Source organism: Chelonia mydas, chromosome 2 (assembly GCF_015237465.2).
Source record: "Chelonia mydas isolate rCheMyd1 chromosome 2, rCheMyd1.pri.v2, whole genome shotgun sequence".
Lineage (NCBI taxonomy): Eukaryota > Metazoa > Chordata > Testudines > Cheloniidae > Chelonia > Chelonia mydas.
In genome coordinates this window covers 110,039,810-110,063,436 of record NC_057850.1, presented here as the reverse complement: position 1 = coordinate 110,063,436, position 23,627 = coordinate 110,039,810, and the positions used below count along the sequence as shown (strand labels likewise).

The 23,627-nt window shown below is 41.2% G+C and overlaps 1 protein-coding gene across 10 annotated transcripts in view; it reads right to left on the bottom strand.

Annotated features, from left to right (window-relative positions):
• Positions 1-6,593: 6,593 nt before the first annotated feature.
• The window catches only part of GFOD1 (glucose-fructose oxidoreductase domain containing 1), a 106,829-nt gene continuing 89,795 nt past the window's right edge, over positions 6,594-23,627 (bottom strand). For 9 of the 10 annotated variants that reach the window (XM_037893134.2, XM_037893132.2, XM_037893137.2 and 6 more), the window contains one exon: positions 6,594-13,876. In XM_037893134.2, the coding sequence (XP_037749062.1) occupies positions 12,957-13,876 (920 nt within the window). In that variant the 3' untranslated portion in view covers positions 6,594-12,956. Of the gene's footprint in view, positions 13,877-16,374; positions 16,926-23,627 lie in introns of those variants that run through there. The other variant, XM_043540089.1, reaches the window with a different exon arrangement.

The following is a 23,627-nucleotide window of genomic DNA, read 5'->3' as shown; positions in this document are numbered from 1 at the left end:
TGGTTGTCAGCGGGCCTGCCAGATAATTGCTTGCTGCCACTGCCATCTAAACAGTGCAGTTGTAAATCACTGGAGGGTTCAGTAAAGACCTCTGAATAGAAATAGTCACCAAAATGAATAGAATGCACTGCAGGATGCGGGGAGAAATACTTCTCCTATGTCTCCAGACTCCGATGTTTGTTTCTTTACTTATCATTTTAAATCTGTTATTCTAGTAGCCTATGGGACTTCTCGGTTTTGGTAACTGAGCTGGAGTTGTTCATACTGATTATTCCTTTAAGTAAGAGCTGATCTACACCTTGTTTTTGTACCAATTTAACTATATTGGTTTAGAAGCTGATACAGTTAATGGGGTGCAATGCCTTAGTGTGGGCACAATTATGCAAATCATACAGTTCTAGAAAGGTGATTGTGTCAGTAGAGCTACCACCTTTAAGCACTTTTCTAAACTGATATAATTAAAATGGTACAAAAACCATGCCCAGGCACTCCTAACATGCTAGTGTTCATATACTACAGCATATTAGAAATGGATTATGTATTATAACTATATGTGTTCTATTAATTATATTTAATTATGATTAGATTAGGGAGCATGAGTAAAGGGAGTGGAAATTAGACCAGGCTTCTGTTCCCAGCTGTCACTGACTTGCTGCGTGACCTTGGGTGAGACAGTTAACCTCCCTGTCCTTCATTGTCCAATGTCTAAAATAAGGATAATATATACCAGCAGCAATTGAGATCCCATGATGAAAAGTACAACGTGAATGCAAATTATTAGTAAGAGACTGGTTTCTTTGTTTGTTGAGTCTTTCATTGTGGGCCAGATTGTGAATCTCTTACTCCCACGGGTGACACAGTAGGAATCATTTCAGGGAAACATCCTATTACATAAAAACACAGACCAGTTGAGCTTGTATCTAGTTTAAAATGAAAGACATTAAAGTTGCATGTACATTTCATAATGATAAACTGCAAGAAAGAACAATTCTGAATCATTCTTCTTGAATTTGGCTTTTAACACATAAAATAGGGTCTGATCCAGACCCTAAATTTAATATTTCATAAATGGTCTTTGCACTAGTATTACTGACAGCACAGCTGTGCCTGACTGTGAAATTTCAGCCAATATAGGCCGTGTGCGTGTGTGTCACCGATGACTGAATCACTGGTAGAGATGAAGTCTAATCATTTGAGCAGGAGACTCGAGGAATTTAGGAATTCTAAACCAAGCGATCATACTGACTTTCCCTATGGCCTCAGACAAGATAAATAACTTTTCTGCCTCAGCTTTGCCATCTGCAAAATAGGCAAGTATGATTATTCCCATCTCATGGGAGCACTGTGCGAAGAGTCATTCATGTTTAAATGCTCAGTATTTTAATACACTGTTTGTCAAACTCTGCTGCGAGCTTTCTTCAATCCTTGATGACTCAACCCCTGGGTCTGTTGGCCAGCCTGTTTCCTCCCTTTCTCCAGCAGGCTAGCCCACCAGCGGCCAGACAAGGGCAGTTAGTCCTACCTAACAATTGGTACGGTTAGAAGGGGCCTGGCTTCCATTACTACTGCAGCAAGATCAACTGGAGCACTGATTTTGCAGTTGTGAAACCACAAACAGAAGTCTTAAGAGAAATGGATGCAAAAAGAGGCCATTTTAAACAAAAAAAAAAAGATGTCAGAACATCTCAGCAGATGAGCTTTCAAGCACTGGGACTGAGATCCAAGCATCTCATCACAAACACAGTATTTTATACGATCTGGTAATACCAGCATCACTGAACTCAGCACATTGGTTCTGGAATCCTTGCAGCTTTTTGTAAGCTGTTGTATGTACCCAATAAAAGAGTCATTAGCATATTTAAAATATTTATATTTAATCTTTAAACACTAGTGGAATTAACAACAACACTGTATTAAAAAGAAGGAGGATAGTCTTTGTGGCTGAAGCACAGTAACGGAAGGCAAGAGATTTGTGTTAAGTCCGCAGACTTGAGGTAACTGCAGTGAACACATACCTGGAGTTATCTACACTTAGGTCATGTCTACACTACAAAATTATGTTGACCTACCTTATGTCAGCGTACAGCCACCACAGTTATAAAATCGCTTGTGTGTGCGCACACTTGCCTGCTTGTATGGAAGGTGCATGTCCTCACCAGGAGTGCTTGTGTCGATTGTACTGTCAGTGTGGTGGGACGGCTTCTGAAGGCCAGTAACAGTTGACATAAGCAACACAGTGTCCACACTGACACTGCGTCGACCTAATTACATCAACCTTGACTCTACGCCACTCGGGGAGGTGGTGTTACTAAATCGGTGTAGAGAGAGGCACTTACCTCATCGGGAGCCAAATTTAAGTGAAGACACTTCCAGAACTAGGTTGCCGCAAGGCAACTTACATCGATCTGTGTAATGTAAACCAGGCCTTAGATTACATCTCTTTAGTTAGCCTTGCTCCGATGAGAGAAGTCACACTGTGAAATAACATTCAAGTGGCTATGTCAGCACTGGCGCTGCACTCACTCATGTGTGGCACTGAGACTTCTGGGGACATGTCCAAGGGTTCTTTGCACTGCAGTATGCTGAGTTACTCTATGCATTCTTTCCCCGTGAATTACGGGAGAACTTGACTTTCCTTTCTGGGCACGCAGGGGGATTGTGAGAAGGCATTGGAGAACTGGCAACACACGAGTGGCACTAGCCTGCATCCACATTGCAGAGAGTCTGTTAGGAGCTAATGAGTTGTGCTAACTCAAGCTTTAGCTTATGGCCCCTGGTGGGCCAGTTATCTTGAGTTCAAAGCATTACTACATTCAGTTTAACAGGTTTTGTGTGTGGACAGGATTCAGGTTAGATGCAACACTTGTGAACTTTGCCATGAAGACAAGCCCCTGATGTGTGACCTTGGACAAGCCATTTAACATTTCAGTTTCTTCACCTGTCAAATGAGGATAATACTTACTTCTCTCAAAGGATGTTGTGAGAATTAAATCATTGACATTTACAAAGAGGTTTAAGATCCTCATGTGGAAGGTTCCAGATAAATGCAAAATATTATGCTGAAAGGGGCACATGGCTGCCATCAAGTTGGTCTTGAATCCAAAGAATCACAGACCCTGGAAAGCCAGTGGGTGTGCCAAGCACTCTTTCAGGCTCAACAAATGGAGCAACCAAGCCCCTTCATGTAGTAAGAAAGCTACAGTCATGGTGATGACCCAAGACAATAGGTTGCCTGGCACGCCAGAGTGAGCCCAGAGAGATTAACAGATTTTCCTGGTTGCAAACACAGGGGGTTAGGAAATTGGTTGTAGACTGTAGGTGTCAGAAGCAGCAGAAAGCCAGGAAGTGTTGTGCGACTCTGGGAGGAAGACAAAGCACAGGGCTTCTTGGGCATAAAGCTCACTGAAGTGGCAGACTTGGGGGGTTCTGAGCAAGGGAATTGCCTCTTGTTGTTTCTACCGAGTTCAGAGAAACAAGACTTTATATGCACTTTTTGTAAAGTAACAAGTTTCAACGAAGAATATACCTGGAAATAGCCCTGCAAGACCCTGAATATTGGCTACATACTTGGGCCAAAGGGGCAACATTATTTTATTCTTTTTTGCTTAGATGAGAAGTTAGTTGTTTCTGGAGTGAGCTCAAATAAGTGCTAAATGAGCTGACTGGGTAGCATATATGTGCCTTAAACCTATGTACAACAGGTTCATAGTTCTCTGAAGGTATGTGGCAGCTCAAGATCCCCCCCCCCATTTTTAAAAAAAACCCTCCGAAATCTGAACATACAATATTATTGGGTTTTAGGGGGAAAGACTGGGGAAAGCAGACAGACATATTCATAGAAGAACAGCAGCTTAATATAAGAAAACTGACATTGCACTGAAGGAGATTAGCCACTAACATGCAAATTACACTTCTGCTTTCTTATCTACAATAAATATAACACTAATGATGGACAACAGTGAATAACAAGGATGTTATAAATCACAAGAGCAAGTCCTGGCAGAGCTAAGCAGGAAATTAGAAAGTGTTCTGAATGACTGCTGCTCTGATTTAACATTTGCACTCTCACGTAGTAAGATATACACTATGGACGCAAATCTCCAGTCACACTGTACCCCTGTGCTTGTGGAGTTTTTTCCTTTATTTCCTTGAGAAATAAATAATTTGGGAGGACTTTAAATAATATCATCCGCTGAACTTGCTTTATACTACAGAGCACGCTACAGCCGATGCATTGCTTCGACACTTCGGCCCAGTTTAAAAAACATCCCAAATTGTTCAGCAAGGGATATTTATCAGTGTTTTCTGTGAATTTACATTTTATCCCGTTCTTGATTTTCTTCTGCACACATACATCTTTTCAATCATTTTCCTCCTAGTGCTGGAGAACACTTACTGGAGTGTCAGCAGAAAGTTAATTATTCTAAAAAGTTAAACATCAGTTTCAAGTTTGGTTGGTTGTTTTTGATACCCTGGCTGGATAGCGTGAGTACAGGTTAAAGCTTTCAGACTTAACTGCCTGAAGTTAGGCACCTGAATAAGCAGCCTAATTTTCAAAGGTGATGAGCACTGGCAGCTCCCACTGATTTCACTCAAAAGTCTTTGAAAAGCAGGTTCCTAAATATGGATTTAGACGTCAAACTTTACCAACCCAACTTTGAACATGCTGGCCTTACTATTTAAAAAGCTTCATTAGCATGGAATTTTGTTTAGATTTACAGTTGTATTCAGACGCACCTGTATAATTATATATTGTATGCTTACAGTAATCATCCCACTGTATCTTTGGCACTTGTTTTCATGCTAATTTCCCCCAGGGCACAGCTGTACAAGGATTAATTAGTTTTTACCGCAGAAATAAAAGTAGGTCTCAGGTTTATGTGAAATTGTTGGGAAGGAATGAGATGTAAATTTCAGCCTTGTGCAACTACTGTGGGAGGCAGCATTCTGCAAGGCTGGCTGACCAATGTAGTGATATTTTGGCCTACGTGGGGCAAACAATATTTAAAACAGAACATTCAAAAGATATTGATTTTACACTGCTTTGCATCTTTGCTCTGTTTAGACTAGGAGAAAAAGGTGGTTTTTAAAAAATGTATTAGCTAATGTGATAATGTGATATTTATAAATGCGACCGGTGTAGGTAGGTTTTCACACATTTTAAAGGTGTTAACTGGTTGTGGTTCACCCTAGCCTCCCCCTGGGGTGGCTGTACTTTGATGAGTGAAGTGATTGCCCTCACACACACACACACAGTTTATATATAGTACATAGCACTTTGGGACCCTTTAAGATGAAAGACTCAGTAGGCCAGATTTGTAAAGGTATTTAGGTGCCTCAGCAAGCAGATAGGCATCTAGTGGGATTTTCAAAGTTGCCTAGGCATTTCAGGATCCTATCTGCTTCTTCAGGTGCCTAAATACCGGTACAAATCTGGCCACACATGGTGATGTTATCATTAATGAGCTTCCACACTGCAATGGATTTAAAAGTGCACTGTATTTATGGCTGAGAAGTGGGCCAGGTCTGACAGAGCAGAGTTTTAACACCTTTTTGGTGTGCTTTACTGTCAAACAAAAGAAAATGTAAAGAATACATTTGCAAACTGAAAGAAGTCAAGAGGGATATTGATAAACTAGAGAGGGTTCAGAGAAGGACCACGAGAATGATTAAAGGATTAGAAAACATGACTTATAGGGACAGACTCAAAGAGCTCAATCTATTTATCTTAACAAAGAGAAGTTTAAGGGGTGACTTGATCACAGTCAATAAGTACCTACACGGGGAACAAAACATTGATAATGAGCTCTTCAATCTAGCAGAGAAAGGTAAAACGTGATCCAGTGGCTGGAAGTTGAAGCTAGACCAATTCAGACTGGAAAGAAGGTGTACATTTTTAACAGTGAGGGTAATTAACCATTGGAACAATTTACCAAGAGCTGTGGTGGATTCTCCATCACTAGCAATTTTTAAACCAAGATTGGATGTTTTTTCTAGAAGATCTGCTCTAGGAATCATTTTGGGGAAGTTCTGTGGTCTGTGTTAAAAGGAGGTCAGATTAGATGATCACAATGGTCCCTTTTGGACTTGGAATCTATGAAAAATACCCTATTCCTTGAAGAGAAAAACACAATGGGTCTTGTAAAGTTACAAATTCCTCACTGCTTGCTGAACACTAGTACCTTGCAAATCCCAGTGGATTGTGCAAATGTGGTTCTTTCCTTTGTAAGAGAGAGAGAGAGGAAACCCGTTTTCTGGCAGACCTTGGACAGGGGCTATACATCCAGACATGGGATAGGACTACCAGGGCGTTTAAATTGCTACCCTGTCCTAAAGTGTCTTTCTGCAAATACAAGAACATTTCTCCAGGTTAAATCATTCCAGAAGGAGTCAGTTCAAAAACTTGCTACAAAGTTAAACCTTCTAATATCTACTGCTCCCTTCCCTAACCCCACAATCACCTCAAGCACCAATCTTGTGTATTTTGCTCAGACGTGCTGAACTTAACAATCACACCAGAAGACAGAAATAACTGATGCTGTTTCACTGCACAAAACACAAGAGGACGGGGGAAAAATGGCTGACAGCTGGAATCATCTCCTTTTATGTTTTTATTTGCCATTTAGGATCCTTTTATTCCACCAATGCAAATATGCAGAACAGCCAGAAACCATGTTTTAAGCAGCATATACCAGTTGGCTGAGTATAACTAACTACATTCCCAAAGCAATATAAAATTAACAATGCACATCACCTTCCAGGAGAAGAGACAGATATTGTGGCAACTGAGAAACACAGTAGGCAGCTTCCTTACGAAGTAGTTTGGCTGTTAAAATGCTAGAACCGTCAAACTGTCCATTTCTTTAAAAAAAAAAAAAAAGTCCTACTATAATTTAAACACTATTTTTTTGCTATCTACATTATATATAAAATATAGACTCTGTTTACTTTATAACACTTATTTTTGCTTGATAAATAGCTCTTTAAAATATCTACTGTACATATGTCCATGCACTGACTTTTATATATATACACACGCACACTTTGCATTTGTGTTTGAAAAACAAAATAAATATATTTAATATTGATATAGCAACAAACTGAAGATACTTTTGCTTTTAAGATTTAAAAAACCCAACAAGACAGTACAGAGAGAAGCAATGGGCACCATTCATGAACCAGGAATAGCAGCGAGCTACTGTCTGTCCTAGCTGGGCAATGGGAATGTAATTTATTCGAACTCAGTGGATTTTTACTCATGCAATTTTTTGCTTTGGGATTAGCTTCAAATCAGCAATTAGCCACCTGACCTACCCTGTGTTATACAGAGTGGGAGCAAAACTGATGAGGAAGCAAAAGATGCCTTTCTCAACAGATACCTGTCTTGATGGCCTGCAGTGGGATGAGAAAGAAGATCCGTATCAGTGGGCCTGACTGATGGTTAAAAAGAAAGAAGGCTGTGGGAAGGACTGTAAAACCATATAAACCATATGGTAAATGTGTTAATCCTTATTTTAGTGCTTCTAAAGATAAGTAGCACTGCAGCGTCAGAAGTGGAGAACCTGGATTATCTATAGCTAAATCCATGTAATCAACCAGAGTTCCTATACAGAACAATGGCAATATATGAGTGAAACACACTGGGTCAAATTCAGACTCTGACAATACAAATCTATAGAATTGTACCTGTTTATACCAGGACTGAATCTGGCCCAATTAAAACTAATTCAGTGCTGATCTGGCCATGATGACTATTTTGATTTAGAGGCAACATCCTCTTCAAAAGAAGAGACAATTCAGGTTCCTTGTTACCACAATCCTGGTCATTCTGTGTTTCAAATGCTTGGCATCAGAGCAGCAGCAAGAAAGAGACTTAGAGACAGTTCAGTTATGGATGGGTTCATGAATGCAGCCCTATGTACAGTCCTATCTATTTAAAATTCCTCCTTTCATGCAGGAAGGAAGTGGGGATTTTGGGGGGGGTGTTTTTGGACATCATTGTTATTTAATGGAATATACCTTGTAGGTTAAGAAATCCACAGCAAGGAGAGAATTTTAAGTGAACGGGACTAAAGATTATTCATTCATACTTCATCTACAAAGTTTACAGATTTTGCTTCCAATTTTAACAAGAACAAGAAAACCTGCTATTCTGCATAAGCCTGCCATCTCACAGCTAGTCCTAAATACCCAAAAGCCATCTTTAGAGGTCAAACAGTGCAGTGTTGAGCTTTTCAGCTATTTAAGGCATATCACTTGCCCATCAAGGCGGTAAGAGTGTTAAGAAAATGCATTAAATAGCTGCACAAAGCCCAAGGTCTGCTAGATGCTTTTAAACTCTTATAGGTACAGAAATGAACAGTAAACAGATTACACTCAGTGTATTATACTTACAACAACATATAGAAGTCCAGGGCTAAAAACTTCCAGTGACAAGCATTGCTGTCAGTAGTAATTTATAGATCTCTGCAAAGACGCAATGGAGATGCTAAAAGAAAAGGAGTACTTGTGGCACCTTAGAGACTAACAAATTTATTTGAGCATAAGCTTTCGTGAGCCACAGCTCACTTCATCGGATGCTAAGTTTGTCTTTTGTTGTGAAATAAAATCAACTAAGAATAATGTTAATTTTTGTCAGAACAGTCATTTTTAGTTGTAAAAGGGTTTTTGCTATAGTTGTAAGGACATAAAAATAAATGGGATAATGCCAGAATTGAATAGTTTATATGCCAGGACAATGTGGAGCAGAGATAGGGATACCCCTTCTCTTCTGTGGCCACTGTAATTCAAAAGCTATTGAAGAGATGAGAAAAAGAAAAAGAAAGTCAGTACAAAGTGGAGAGTGCCTCTGATTGCCCTAAGCCAGCTAGACAGGAATTTCTCATGCTTTCAGCCAAAGGTTCTGCCGAAACTCATGCTGAATCTGAGCTTGTCTATGCATGCACTGACTCTATGCCATATAGGGATCCTGGGTAAGAACGTACTGACTCTATGCCATATAGGGATCCTGGGTAAGAACGTATTATCTATACATAGGTATTTTCTAACTATATAGGTTGAATGCTACTAATCTAGCCATGTGCAGGATATGAGATAAGGGAAAGCCCAAAGCTTGAGGTTGCTAATATTGTTTAGGGTTTAACTGAGCCCTGCATTGGGGCACAGCTCCAGGGGGAGTTCTCAGAGGAATTTTGCCCTTGGGAAAACATGATTCCTTCCTGAGATCCCTGACACGCAGGTGGAGTGCACCTATTACACACGTCCAGGAGATATAGTATACTTCACTTGCATGGCCAGCTTATTCTGCTAGCTGGTGTATACAGGGCCATGGACCCACCTTCTCACCCACCTGGGGTATCTTGAAACTTATGGGGCACATGGAAGGACTGAAATTGTGCCTTGATGCTACACAGGGACATGAGGAGGGGCTGCCCTCCATTTACCTGGAGGTAAACAGTTCACTTGGAGACAAATCCAATTCCACATGGAGTCAATGGGAGTCTTTCTACTGAATTCACTGCGAGGCATAACTTGCCTCTTAATGAGGATTGCTTTGGCTCTCTGCCTCTTTTCGGCAGATCACAATTTTTAATATCACATGTACACAAGTAACGAATGGCAAAGGAAAGAGCCTCTCCAACAGCAGCCCTAGAAAACAAGACTATCTTTGATTTAGCAAGTGCACAAGGTTACTTCTGGGCTATTGTACATTAAATAGTAGCCTGGATTTGAATAACTGGGTCTGCACCAATTCTAGCAGGAGCTCAAATCTTGTGGCACTAGAGAAAGAGTAGCATTAAAAGTGCTATTCCAAATACATTGGTAAAGTACCAGGGACTCTTTTAAATTAAATACTGTAAACCTTTTTTAACCGTTGGCCAAATTCTTAAATGTGATGTGAACTCCAGGGGCCAGTTGCAGCATTCAGCTTAAGGTACTTCACACTGTCCCAAAAAATAATGAGGGTTTGATACTGCAAATCTAAATAGCCCTATTATAGAGTAAGTCATAATTTTACTGGAATATTATGACACATTCTACAAATAAACTAGTCACTTGTTCCTTTCATTCAGATGGCAGTTTAATATATTTATATCTGATGCTACCAAATCCTTGCCCAGACAGCAGTATTTCATCTCACTTTACATCCTGGAAATTATGAAAACTTCATTCAATCCTGACTGCAAGCAGTCACCAGTTGCCACCCCAGTTAGAGTTAAACTCTGCGAATTGCAGTATCTGAACCAATAAGGCTAAGGAGAGGAAGGGTGATGCACACCATCTGAAAGCTTTCACCTCAGGGACAGAAAGATTGAATTCAATAGGACTCCGCATTCTGCCTGCATGGAGCTCACTGCAGGAACAAGGCCCAGGATTCTAGCACTTATGCTTTCAGCCAGAACCATAAAACTGCAGAGAGGCACAAACGTTAAAAATATAGATGGCCAAGATATTAAATTTTGTGCACCACCTGGCACAATGGGGTCCTGGTCCACGACTGGAGCGCTGTAACCCTATCGCAATGCAAATAATAAATGAAGAGAAACTAAAAAATATTTTGGTTCAGATTTAATTCAGGTTTTTGGTCTATAGTTTGGGATGGTGTTTTCTTTTATCAGACTTGGTTTATCATATCTAGCTCCCTGCCATTGATTTTTCTGTCCCTTAGTCATCCACATTATCCTGCATCCATGACTCTACCTTTGTCCTCAGTAAGGAGATTATACCATACTGCATTAAAAAAAATCAATATATGTCTCTTGACCCTCTCTGATTAATATCATTCTTTTGCTAAGAGAGATTTAGTTTTTGATCTGACTGTCCCTCTGTGGTGGGTGGGTGTGTGTGTGTGTGTGTGTGAGATAGCAGGTTTATTTAAATAAAGGAATAGTGTTGTATGCAACGATGGTTATAACTCTGGTTATTTCCTATTTGCTTAATTGCTTAGCTGACAACTATTTTCCAAGGAATAATTTTAAACAACTGGAAAAAAAAATACAAACTTGAGATCCTAGCAGGAGAAGCCCTGCATCCTTGCCCAAGACCATAGCAGAAGCAGTAAACAACAGATACAATTGCTAGAGCTGGTCGAACAGTAATCATCCAATCGACTGATTCATTTCACAATATTATTTTAAACAAATTTTGTGACCTTTTTCCTCCATCATTCATGCTATTTATAGATCTCAGGGAAGAAGTCATGAAAGTTCACAAATATCTAGGATTTTACATATTTTTTCAAATAAAATTTGTACTTAACATTGCTCTCCCAGTTCAGTGAATGCAGCACTAAAGCCTAGACCACGGCAGTCAAGAGAACAAGGTAATAAGGTAGGGGTCAGTAGCAGGATTCCTAAGGGAGCTTTAAGCATCCATAAAGATGACAGAGCTGTAAACATTTTTTTTTTTTAATTTAAAGAGTCATAATTTTTAAAATCTAAACAATCAATTAGTATACTGACCTGGCATCCCTGAGAAAAAAGGTTCAAAATTTCTTTCTCAATCCTTATAGCAAACATAAATCTCGTAAGAGGTTGTCCCCCATCAGATTAACCAAAAGAAGTGGTTTTGCTATAGTTTAAGACAAATGTAATTTTGCTTTGTATTCTTTTGGGGATTACATTTTGTTGTGTTATTTTTCAAGCTGCAGCCCCGATGCCGCACACTCATGAACACATGAGTAGCTTAATGCATAAGAGGAGTGCCACAGAGCTTACCAGGACAGTTTACAAGCATCTGCATAAATTGTTTGCAAGAGCAGGGCCTAATACATTAAAGACAAAGAGGATAACTAAACAAGAGACCACTTGTCTGTTCCTGCATTGGTGACAAAGGGAACAGTCAGCACAGTACCTGTGGCTGCTGACTTTAGGCAGGTAAGGAGATTTTTACTTTTTTCCCTGAAAATCTATAAGAATTTTTCTCATTCGTTGTGGTTTTTCATTCAGACCCTCCATCATCAGAAGCTGAAAGCTTGTGGGCTGAGCAATGTGGAACCTGGTGGCTGGTGCAGATTTTTTCTTCTAGGTTGAGGTTCACATACATTTAAAAGAACACAAAAACTCAAAACATAGCTCTTGGGTAGAAGCCCACTTAGTTTTGTATATTCTCCGCCATAATTCAAGCCCGGCTCACTGAGAACTCAATCCCACACTCACAGGAAAGTCTGTAAACCTGGCCCAAGTTTTGGCGGTGTAACAAATCCCAAATCAGAAGAGTGTCACGTGGCCTGGATGTTGCTGATGAAGGTTTTGCACAACCCGTTTTTATGAGCACATCTTTACATCTAACATTGAAGCTTAACATGAACTTGTAGAATGCTTTCCCCACCCCCCACACTTATATGAGCTGCTGTTGGAGACTGACTTGTTTACAAAAGCCACAATGTTCCCTACTTAATTGCGTTAAAAACAAAAACAAAAAAAGAAAAAACACACACCTCAGAATAAGCTATGAAAATTGAGCTGCCAAATTTGTCCAGGTCACGGGACACTTGGTCACAACAAGTCTTATTATTCTATGCACTGGTTAGTAACGTAGTAGTATAGTGTGGTGTTGTCAGCTGGCATGGTGGGAACTCTTCACGTCAGATGCCACAGGAGACTTTCTGACATGACAGAGCCTTCACAGCCCTCTGGCAGGACAGGTAAGTCAAAAAGGATCTTCCTGAACTTTCACAGTAAACACAACCGTTTCCATGATATCTCTCTATCCAGCCAGTTAATACTGCTGCTAAACAGGTAACACAAGTTATTTATGTCAGCCCTTAAACAATTCTCATTTCCATCTGTCTAGCTTAGGCATTTCTAATGCTCCCATCAGCGTTGTATAGAGACACCAACTAGTTTAGTCGATTTCCCATGTTGTCAAACTTTTACATATCCAAATCCTTATGCTGTCTGAATTATTCTTTAAGAGCTGTGTTGTTTCCATTCCTTTCTAAGAGCTGAGTGAAGCTAACAGTACAGAGACATTCTGCTCCTACGCATGGCTTCACTGATCAAGTATGCAGGGCTCAGCTCTGGCTCTTCTGTCATGATGGCAATGTTCTGCCATTCCCCTAGTTGGTTTGACTTTTTAATGGTGTCCACTACGCACAAGGCATACAGGCAGTCATCGAAAGTCGCAGCCATGGTGAGGGGCCTCCCATCCCAGGTTCTCCTGTCATCCTGGTCCTCAAATGCTTGCCGGATGGCCTGCACCATCTTAATAGTGCCCTGAAGGTATGGGGATGGGATATCACTGAAGGCCTTCTCAGGCAGTAAGGAGTTACTGACTGGCATAGAGTCCTTTAGAAGGAGCTCTCTTTGAGGAGAGCTGTTGCTCTGCCCATACAGATCAGTGCCTATTACAATCAGTCGTCCAGTTGAACCTACCATAATAATATCTTGTTTGAATTCCCCGGGGACATTGAAGTTGAGGGTCACAGTGCAGCATACCCCGCCTTCAAGAACCATTTGAAACGTGCAAAAGTCATCACTGGTGATCTGACGTATTCCCTTGATGTGGTCTGTCTGTTTCACAAAGGTCTTGAGCAGCCCGTGGACTTTCACAGCCTTCTGGCTGGTGAGGAAGGTCAAGAGGTCGATGATATAGGTACCGACCGAGTGCAAACCCCCACCCCCCATCAGGTCATCACAGCTCCAGTTGTACTTCTTGCCCAGCAGACTTCCGCTGTGCACCTGCACCTCGCACACCAGCAACTCCCCCACATAGCCCTCCTGAATCAGCTGCTTCATCTTCACAAAGGCAGGCAGGAAGCGGAGAACGTTCCCCATGATGCTCATGAGCTTGGGGTAATAATGGGCTGCAGACATCATCCTGAAGGCATCCAGGGGAGTTGCTGTTCGGTCACAGATGACATTTTTTCCAATACCTGCAAAACAGTTAAAAAAAAAAAAAAAAAAAAGTGAGTGAGCTCAGGACATTTTAATGGGCAAATATTGATCAAGACCAACAAGAGACATCCTGGAAAGAAGACAACATTTTGTGAACCAGTGGTACCATATGCACAAAAATCCCACAGTGTATTCATAAGATATATCAGCTGACTGAGCACTGCAATGAAAACGAACCCCTTCTTGTTTTCAAAATTCATTCATGCCGAAAACGGGGTACAAAAGTGAGACATTAATCCAAGCTTTCCCTCATTCTTATTTGCAGAAGCGCATGGTAGAGGAGATCTTATGCCCATAGTAGCCCATAGTAGGACATTGAAAATCCTGGGATTTTCTTCTGAGGGGACTCATTTCTCCATCCCCACCCTTCCTGTTTGATGGATTCTGTAGGGGAGGGAGGTGTATTGGATTGATGGATTATTTTGGGTGGGGGAGTGAGAAATAGTATTTTACCCACAGAACATCATGAATCATTCTGGCTGAGGTGCAAAATATTTGAGGGAGCCCCTTGTCAAGACATTAGCAACATATCTAGGATGTCAAAGATGACCTGTGATGTCTCAAAAGAGGTCAAACATGTAAAGCATATAGCTGTGACTATCTGTCCTCCCACATTTCCCATATGTGCACATTGTTATATTGAACTTTTTATGAGGGTTCTGTTTTAACAAGCTACCTGGGTGTATTGAATGCAATGCAGGCTTTTATATCTAATAGTTGTTTTATTATGGACTTCTTCTTGATGACTTCTTTCTTCCTGTACATATACAAATGCAGTGCTGGCAAGGTAAAGTTACACAAAAAGACCTGCAATAACCGCTAGCATGCAGAAAGCAATTCAAAATGACAGCGGGGTAAATCACTTTGTACCATTCCAATTTGAGCATTAGTTACAAGTGACACCTGTTCCCAGACAAAAAAAGACTCAAAGTGTTGTATATATTACGGCTGTACCTGGGCTTTTCACATGGAAAGGAGGGTGAAAAGACCTGACAGTTCTTGAAGTCTTAATTCCATTTATAATAGCACAGATAGATTTTTATGTCCGATGAGCAATGGCAGAACTCCTATCACCTATCCGGCCCTGCATTATGTCCTGCCTTTGTCTACACAAAAGCCTGAGAGAAGGAAGGAAGGTCTTGTGGAGAAGGACTCTGGAGATGCATGTTCAGTTCTTGGCTCAGACTAAATGTGTGATCTCAGGAAAGCCATTTAATCTCTGTGTGACTCAGTCCCTTGTCTCTAAAATGAAGTATAGTACTTCCCTCCTTCATAGGGATGTTGTGAGGATACTTTCGTAAATGTTTATGAGGTGCTCAGATAGGATAGACAACCCCTTGGGGTCAGACTGGGACCACTCACATAAGTAACTAACTGCTCGCCAGTGGGGAGGAAAAAGGGTCACAATCTGGCCTTGACAATCAATTTATATACACTTCCTATTCAGTCTTTGTCTGCTACATATTGGACCAATCAGAATTGGAGCTAGGGCTGTCACCACCGAAGAGGTAGTCAAAACTGGTAAATCATCTCCACAGGACTAAAGGCCCTGAAGGGAATGAACTCCCCCCCCACCACCTTTTATACGGCTACTGACAAATAGACCTTGTTTACACTGGTGACAGCATGTAAGTTACGTGTAGCGACACATTGCAGTGAAAAGCAGACTGTGTCCTCACTGGACTGTGTAGCTACATGCATCAGTTAAAGGCTCTGGCAGTGGGAAAAGGGTCCAGTGGCAGGGAGCTGCCAGAGCCTTTCCCCACTGCCGGAGTCCTTCTCTGTGGCAGGGAAAGTCTCTGGCAGTGGGACACTATCCTGCTCAAAATACCACTGTGGATGCGGGAGGTACTGTTTAGGTGTGTGGAGAGCCATGTAAGGTTCTGGTGTGTCTTCACTCTATTCGCCTAAGTAGTGCCTTACCACCTGCACTGCTATTTATACCCATGCTATGGGGAGCATGTAATGTATGTACTCGACATGCTGCTGTAAGTGCAGACATACCTATAGACACATATAAACTTTTTCTAATTGTGCTATATTTTACTGGATTCCCGTTCAAACAGCCATGGTTTTCTTTTCTACATTTCCTTTCTCATCTTTACAGATTACCTACAGACTGGTGTCTAAGCTTTCTCCTTTATAGTCAGTCTTCTCCTGCTCCTGTGTAATCCCTTCAGTGATGCCACCGTGCAGGATGTGTTTGCATTCATCTTCCTGACCTATATTCCTTTAACAGATAATGTTCTGCTGTACCATTTGCTTCAGATACAGCTCGGTGATTATTTCAATGGGCCATTTTCTGTTACATGGATGCTTTACAGTGGGTCCAAGTTTGGACAATTACCCATGAACACAGAGAAAATATCGGGTGCAATTATATCCTAGGGTGTCATCATGTGATGTGAGAACATGAGACTAATAATAAGAAATTCTAATGATTATTCCTAGACAGACAGTATTTCATAAGGATTACCTCTGCTTGCCACAGTTTTCTTTAAATCTTTGCTGGAAGAGAATAGGGGTGGTCAAATGGTCCCCGATACAGTCAAATCCCTCAATGAGGAATCCCCAGGGGCTCAATCATGAGCTGATCTACACAATGGAAGAGAGAGTCCCCTGGGTTCAGTTCCTGTTCCAGTTTGATTCTCATCCTCCTCTCCCAACACTTGCTGCTCGTTTTTTTCCTGTCCTCCACACCGTCACTGATCACATAAAATATGCAGCTATGCACACGTGTGTACATGAGGGCAAGACTGTACTGTATTTGTAAATTCTTTGGAGCCCCAGGACAATCTTTAAAATATGTGTGTAGAGTGCCTACAACAACTGAGCCCTGATTGGGACCTCTTGGTGCTACCAATATACAAACAGACAACAACAAAATAAGATCAAGCACCCTATGGGCCCTGAGACACAGGGGAATTGCCTTTAGAATCAGTGGGAGTTAGGCCCACACATGGAGGCAAGAGCAGAACCGAGAGAGAGAGAGAGAGAGAAAGGGAGGGCGGAATCTTGCAGTTTCTTCTTGCAGCATTTTGATCTGTTTTTGAAATTGGATTCTTTATTAATTAAAAAAGCCGCAAATGCAAATCTTGAGAGCATACGGCCCGGAGGAGTTATTTCCTGTGGCCCACCATAGGTGCCGACTCTACCAGCAGCCAAGCTCCCCTCACCCTCCTCCCCTCTTCTTCCCCCCCTCCCCGAGTGCGCCACGTCCCCGCTCCTCCGCCTAACTCCCAGCACTTCCCGCCACCAAACAGCTGTTTGGCAGCGCTTTGGACTTTCCAGGAGAGAGGGGGAGGAGTGGGGACGCGGCGTGCTCAGGGGAGGAGGCAGAGAAGAGGCGGGGCTGGGGCAGGGAATTGGGGAAGGGGTGGGGCCTCATGGACTAGACGAGCAATATGAAGTATGAAGTTCAGCATGTATGATTCTTTGCTGTGAGTAGTTGGGAAGAATGTTTGTTAAAAGTGGCAAATGTATTTTGTATGAATAGTTATTTTAAAAAGTTCCTGCCATTACAGCTACGTTGATAGACAGTTAGTGTAGATCATCATCAGTGTTACTGACCACATAAGGAATAGTTACAGGTGTTTATATTTTATTAAAAGCCCTCTTCACATTACAGTTCTTAAAAAGTTAATACATTGACTTTTAATAGCATACTATATTACTCTTCATTTTTTTCATTTTTGACTACACTTTTGTAACGTTGTATGAAAAGGTTTCAGTGATGCGGCCCTAGGGCCAATGTACTAGCCATCATGTGGCCCTGGTGGTGATTTGAGTTTGAGATCCCTGCTCTACCCTGTCGAGGATTTGAACAGCCTTCTGCTTTGTGCCCAGATAGCTCTTATATTATCATCAGCACGGGTCTTTCAGGACGACGCTGTTCAGCATTTGACTCTATACCAGTGGCTCTCAAACTATTTTACTGGTGATCCCTTTCACATAGCAAGCCTCTGAGTGCGACCTCCCCTCCCCCACTTATAAATTAAGAAAACTTTTTTATATATTTAACACCATTATAAATGCTGGAGGCAAAGTGGGGTTTGTGGTGGAGGTTGACAGCTCACGACATGTAATAACCTTGTGACCCCCTGAGGGGTCCTGACCCCCAGTTTGAGAACCCCTGCTCTATGAGATAAGAAGCTCTGTTCTCTCCCCAGCTGTACATTTATAAGTAAGCTGCTACAATCGTTTTCTTGAAACAGGGAGAACATGAAAGGTTTGCACAAAACAGCTGATTTAGAGCACTTTGACATGTTTGTGCAGACAGAATAAGAAACAGGGAGATCAAAATCCACCCACCTCTCCCCGCCACCCCCAGGTTTCCTTCTCCAAAGAAGGAATGAGCACCTTAGCTTTGAGCAGTAGGAATGAATCAGCTGCATGCCCACCAAAAGGCAGGGTTGAAGGAGGAACTCTTCTTTAAATATTGACAGTCTCAAGAAAACATATGCGTTTCTGGCTGCAAGTCCCAAAATTGGATTCTTTAGGAATTAACCTAGATACAATATTTACCTCCTGCTGCCCAGGCTTAGGGTCAAGGTCTAGTCATGTCCACTGTTGGACAAGATACTTTTGAGAAGCCAATTTAGCAAGGGGAATAACGGTCATTCTACTGGTCATTTCATCACTGCCTTTAACTGAGCTAAGTGCAGCTTTTCCTACAAACATCTTTCACAAGAGCAGCTCACTGTTGCAGATAGCAAGAGCCACATTAACGACACAAAAGCTAAGGAAAACATAGCAAGCTTATTTCAGCCAAAATAATAAGATATTTACCCACAGTGAGAAGCACCAGATTCAGATACATCTAATTTATATAAAACAATACGTATATTGTGAATCTCAAAAGGACTGGCTCTTTTGCAGGTTCTTATCCTTGTCCTGGAGTTCTTAAATAAAATAATTTTACACAAGTATGGCCATCCAGAGTGCTCAATCCGACCCCATTCCTGAGTGCTCTACTCACCCCCTGTTGCTGTATTACCTTCAAGGGGGGTGGGGGGAATTCACACTTTGTAATAAAATAAGTTAGTTTGCAGAGCTTCCATCACCATTTCTATCATCCTATCTTCAAAAGCCCCCCCACCCCCAGCTCAAAGAGACTCTCTCTTTGGCTGGTTTCAGAGTAGCAGCCATGTTAGTCTGTATCCACAAAAAGAAAAGGAGGACTTGTGGCACCTTAGAGACTAACAAATTTATTTGAGCATAAGCTTTCATGAGCTACAGCTCACTTCATCAGATGCATTCAGTGGAAAATACAGTGGGGAGATTTATATCCACAGAGAAAATGAAACAATGGGTGTTACCATACACATTGTAATGAGAGTGATCAGGTAAGGTGAGCTATTACCCACGCGTGGGGGGCGGGGGGGAGGAAGGGGTGGGGGGGGGAACCTTTTCAAGTCAGAAAGTGTGGCATTGCTAAAAGGGGTCACTCCACGTAATGGGCCAAATTCTGCTGTCAGTTCCACAGGCGTATCTCCATCATCACTCCAGTGGTTTCACTCTGGAGTCAGACCTGTATAACTAAGCTCAGAATCTGGCCCAGTGGCGAACAAGGTGCTGGTTCTGAACAGTAGAAATGGGTGCTTCAGTTCCAGGTTGTTTTAAGTATTGTAGCTCCCACAATGCTCCTGTGCCTTGTCAAACTGGAGAGAGAGAGAGACAAGCAATGGAACCGCACCAGCCTATCACAGGCAGCAGTGCAGTCAAGTGTTCTGCTCGCCTTGGGGTGGGGGGACTAGTTGGTTCAGGAGATTGGCAAAATGACACAAGAGGCTTTGGCTTCTAGGTCACCAGTTTACATTCAGATATGGGCACTTGTCACTGAAAGCTGTTGGCATCTGTCAGCTTTTGAAATGAGCTGGTAGTTTTAGTCTAAGTCCAGGAGTCTACTTCAGAAAACCATCACTAATATTATCTCCGCTTGGCATCCCTGTTAGCAAGCTCAGCAAAGGCCAAGAACTGAATGAGCTATGGAGACTGTACTAATTTTGAGAGTAAAATACACCCTTGAGCAAAGCCCTATGCATACACCCCGCCCCCCCCCCCATACAGGGCCTATGCACCACTTAGGTCCTATTCAATCCTTATTTTGGGCATGTAAGGTTTGTGCTGGCCCTCTGTACAAGGATGAATTTCACCCTAACTCCCTGGACGTGTTTGCTCCAGGCAAAGTGGGGCATCTGCCTGTTTTGTAGACTAGATAATCTGATACGTTTCACAAGCCCAAAGATTTAACACAACATTTTCAATGCTATCAACTCACATGATTTTATTATCTATGTCATATAGATATCATTTATAATAGTTGGTGCTTTTCTTACAGCAACAGCTTACGGAATCATGTGATTATGTGTGAATCTCAGCTTTCATTTAAAAAAAATAAGTGTCTAGCCCTCCTGGTTGCAGAGAGAAGCTTGAAAACACAAAACTAAAGGCTCAAAAACCACCAGGCAGTTAGAACACAAACTTTATGTATATTTTTAAAATTTTAAGCCAATCCCATGATTTTCTGGGGACCCAACTCAATGATATTTCAATGCTTGGGACTGGCAATACTACATTTTATATAAGTCACATAGCTCTTTGGTTATCTGCTGTCCAGCAAGTCACTCTACCCACACACAATCCCTGTACTTGCCAGATGTCCTAAATAATTAGCAGAGAATATTATATCAGGTTCCATGACTTGCCAATGCACGACAGCCCTAACTCACTTACAGACTTTCCAATCTAATCAATTCTCAAAATCTGCAATGCCAGCTTTATTTTTCCATCTGCTTGACTCCTTCAAATACGCTGACAGCCCCATTTTCACTGGAAACAAAATTAGATGTCCAACGTCCAGCTGGAACGAGGCTAGCCCTGGACTTGTTCAGTTCAGGATGTGAACCTACAATCAAATATTTTCTCCTCCTCCTATTCACATGGAAATCAAAAAGGCCTTTATTTGGAGTCTGGGCATCTAATCAAAAACTGCATTTACATCACAAAGATTCATTAGTCCAGAGCCTGCACCTATCACTGTTGCTCAGGGAGTTTTCAAGATACTGAGATTTGGTGGAATGAGTTAAATTAGTCAGCAGAAAAAAGTATATTTTTGAAGAGAAAGGGCAGATTTAGACATTTCAAGGATAGTCTGAATGTTTAGATAGGGAATGGGGTCCTCAGAGTGTAGGCTGAACTCCCCCACCTGTGTGCCATGGTGGATAAAAATAAAAGATTTTTTTTAAAGTTATTTAAATCAGATTTTTTAAATTTAATACAATTTTTCTTTTAAAAAATGAACCTGTTTAAAATTAAATGTGAAATTATGACAACCTGTAATAAGATTTAAACTTACTATAATTATTAAAATAATTTAAATAATTAAAAAGAGATGCTGCTTTGATGAGTCCTCATCAGTTTGAATGAGCTTTAATTATATTCAGAATCAGGGAAAACACATCCTAAACTTTTGAGGTCAACTCAAGCTTTTATAAATATGTCACAATGTTCCGCACTGCATTATGTATCTATATTATGTTCAGTCTTCACACTGGAGCAACAGACGGTATTGTCATTTTTGCAAATCTAAAGGAGTTTCAGTTCTCAGTTTTCTGTTGTGCAGAAAAGCTTTTGCCTTAATTACTTTTCGGTTCAGTTGAGCCAGCAGGTGCAGAAAGGATATTTTCTTCATGTGGATTAGTTTATTCAAAGTTTAGACATTTATTAGGAGTTAACAAAGCTTGTTTTCCTCTTCCAGACAATGAATATAAACCAGGTGGGAAAGGATGAGATCTACTTATTCTAAAAACAGGGAAGAAAAGGAGGAGCCAGATTTTCAAAGGTATTTAGGTATTAAGATTTGGAGAGGCACCTACTGGGATTTTTAAAAGCACCTAGGCATGTTAGGCACTTAATTCCCATTGACTTCAACATGACTTAGACACCAAACCTGCTTAGGTACTTTTGAAAATCCCACGAGACACCTCTCTGCATTTCTAGGCACCTAAATAACTTTGAAAATCTGTCAATTCACTAACCACAGTTAATGCTACCTTTGTTTAATCAATGACAGTATATTCCCGTTTATCTAAAACCCTATTATCCAAACCTCCACATTGTCTTAAACCCATCCTTGTCCGCCAGCATAAGATACCTGACCTCTGCAGCACGTACTTCATGCTGAGAGATGGGATTCGGATAATGGTTCGGATAATAAAGCAGAGAATTGCTCCTGCGGCAGCGCAGGGAGCCCTCTACAGCCCTGCTCTCCCGGGGATGAGTAAGCAGAACAGAACAGAGCAGAGCTGGCAGTGACACCTGATCCCTGCACGCACAAGGTGCAGGGAAGGTGTTGTCCTGGCAGGGCAGAGCAGAGTCCTGTCTGGGAGTCTCTGCTTTGCCCCACAGCTCCCCCCCCCCACGGTCCTGCAGGGAGTGGGTGTCACTAGCAACCAGGGAGCCCTCTGTAGCCCTGCTGTTACAGGAGTGAATGAGCAGGACAGAGCAGAGAGAACCCTGGACAGAACGGCAAGGAGTAGCAGCAGCCCCCGACCACAGGGACCACCAGACTGCTGCTGAATGGCTCCTGCTATCTCGATTAACCAGACTCCCAGTTATCCAAATTAAATCTGTGCTGTTCAGATAATTGGGAACATACTGTAGTTTTAAATGCAAAACATGTTTTGATAAAACTTTTTTTCCTTATGTGTCCAGAATATTTAAGGTTGTTTTATTTAATTAATAAAAAACTATTCTAAAATGATGTGCTTGTGCATTTTTAATTGAATTCCTATTTCCATCAAATGCAGCTGGAAACAAACCATGAGTAAAAAAAGTCATCATAATAAGGAAATGCGTCGTTCACCATTTTCCAATATAATAAAAAATGTAAAACTGAAGAATATGAATAAATGTATGTTCAACAATATCATTTCTTAAATAAATATGCATAGATATAGTATATCCTCCTGGTTAGCCCAAAGAATATTGTCTAAAAGCATAACCAACTAATTGACTATACTTGCAGTTCATTATTAAGAATGTTCAAGGGACCAAATAACCCAGCTCAGCCAAATTTATTGTCTGAAGGCAAAGTAACATGGCACAGGAAAGAAAAAAAGAAAGTACCTCACCAATCCTTCCCAGGAAGCAAATTCTCACAGCATGTTCAGTTTAACTTACATAGAATGCCCCCTTAAACTAGTCATCTTTTATAGGATGGCTATGTATAAGTTACACAGCACTGTTCATGTCACTTAAGTTTAAGTTTAAACTACCCTTCCTGTATTTTCCCATCTTTCATTTTGAATTGTAAATTCCAAATATTAAGGGGCATGAAGACACTCCCTAATACAAAACATCCATACACCTTACATTATATCCTTGTACCACATTGTACTTTTGTTTCATAACACTCACCCACCTAGCTTTTGACAGCTTCTGTATTTACCTCAGCCAAGTGCTGAGTTATACCTCTCCTAGGGCAATATGGGATATATGCTTTAGCATACGTGGGTAAGAATAAGCGTAGAACAATTTAGCATGATTACCCAACACACACATATAGATATATACATATATTAATACCAGGTGCTTAATACCTGTGTGTGAGTGTGAGTGTGAGTGTCCTGTATGCATGGGCAAACAAGAAGTACTAAATTTAGTGTAAAGACTATATTTAGTTGCAAGTAAACACATTTGAATGGTTACCAACTAATGAGAATCAGC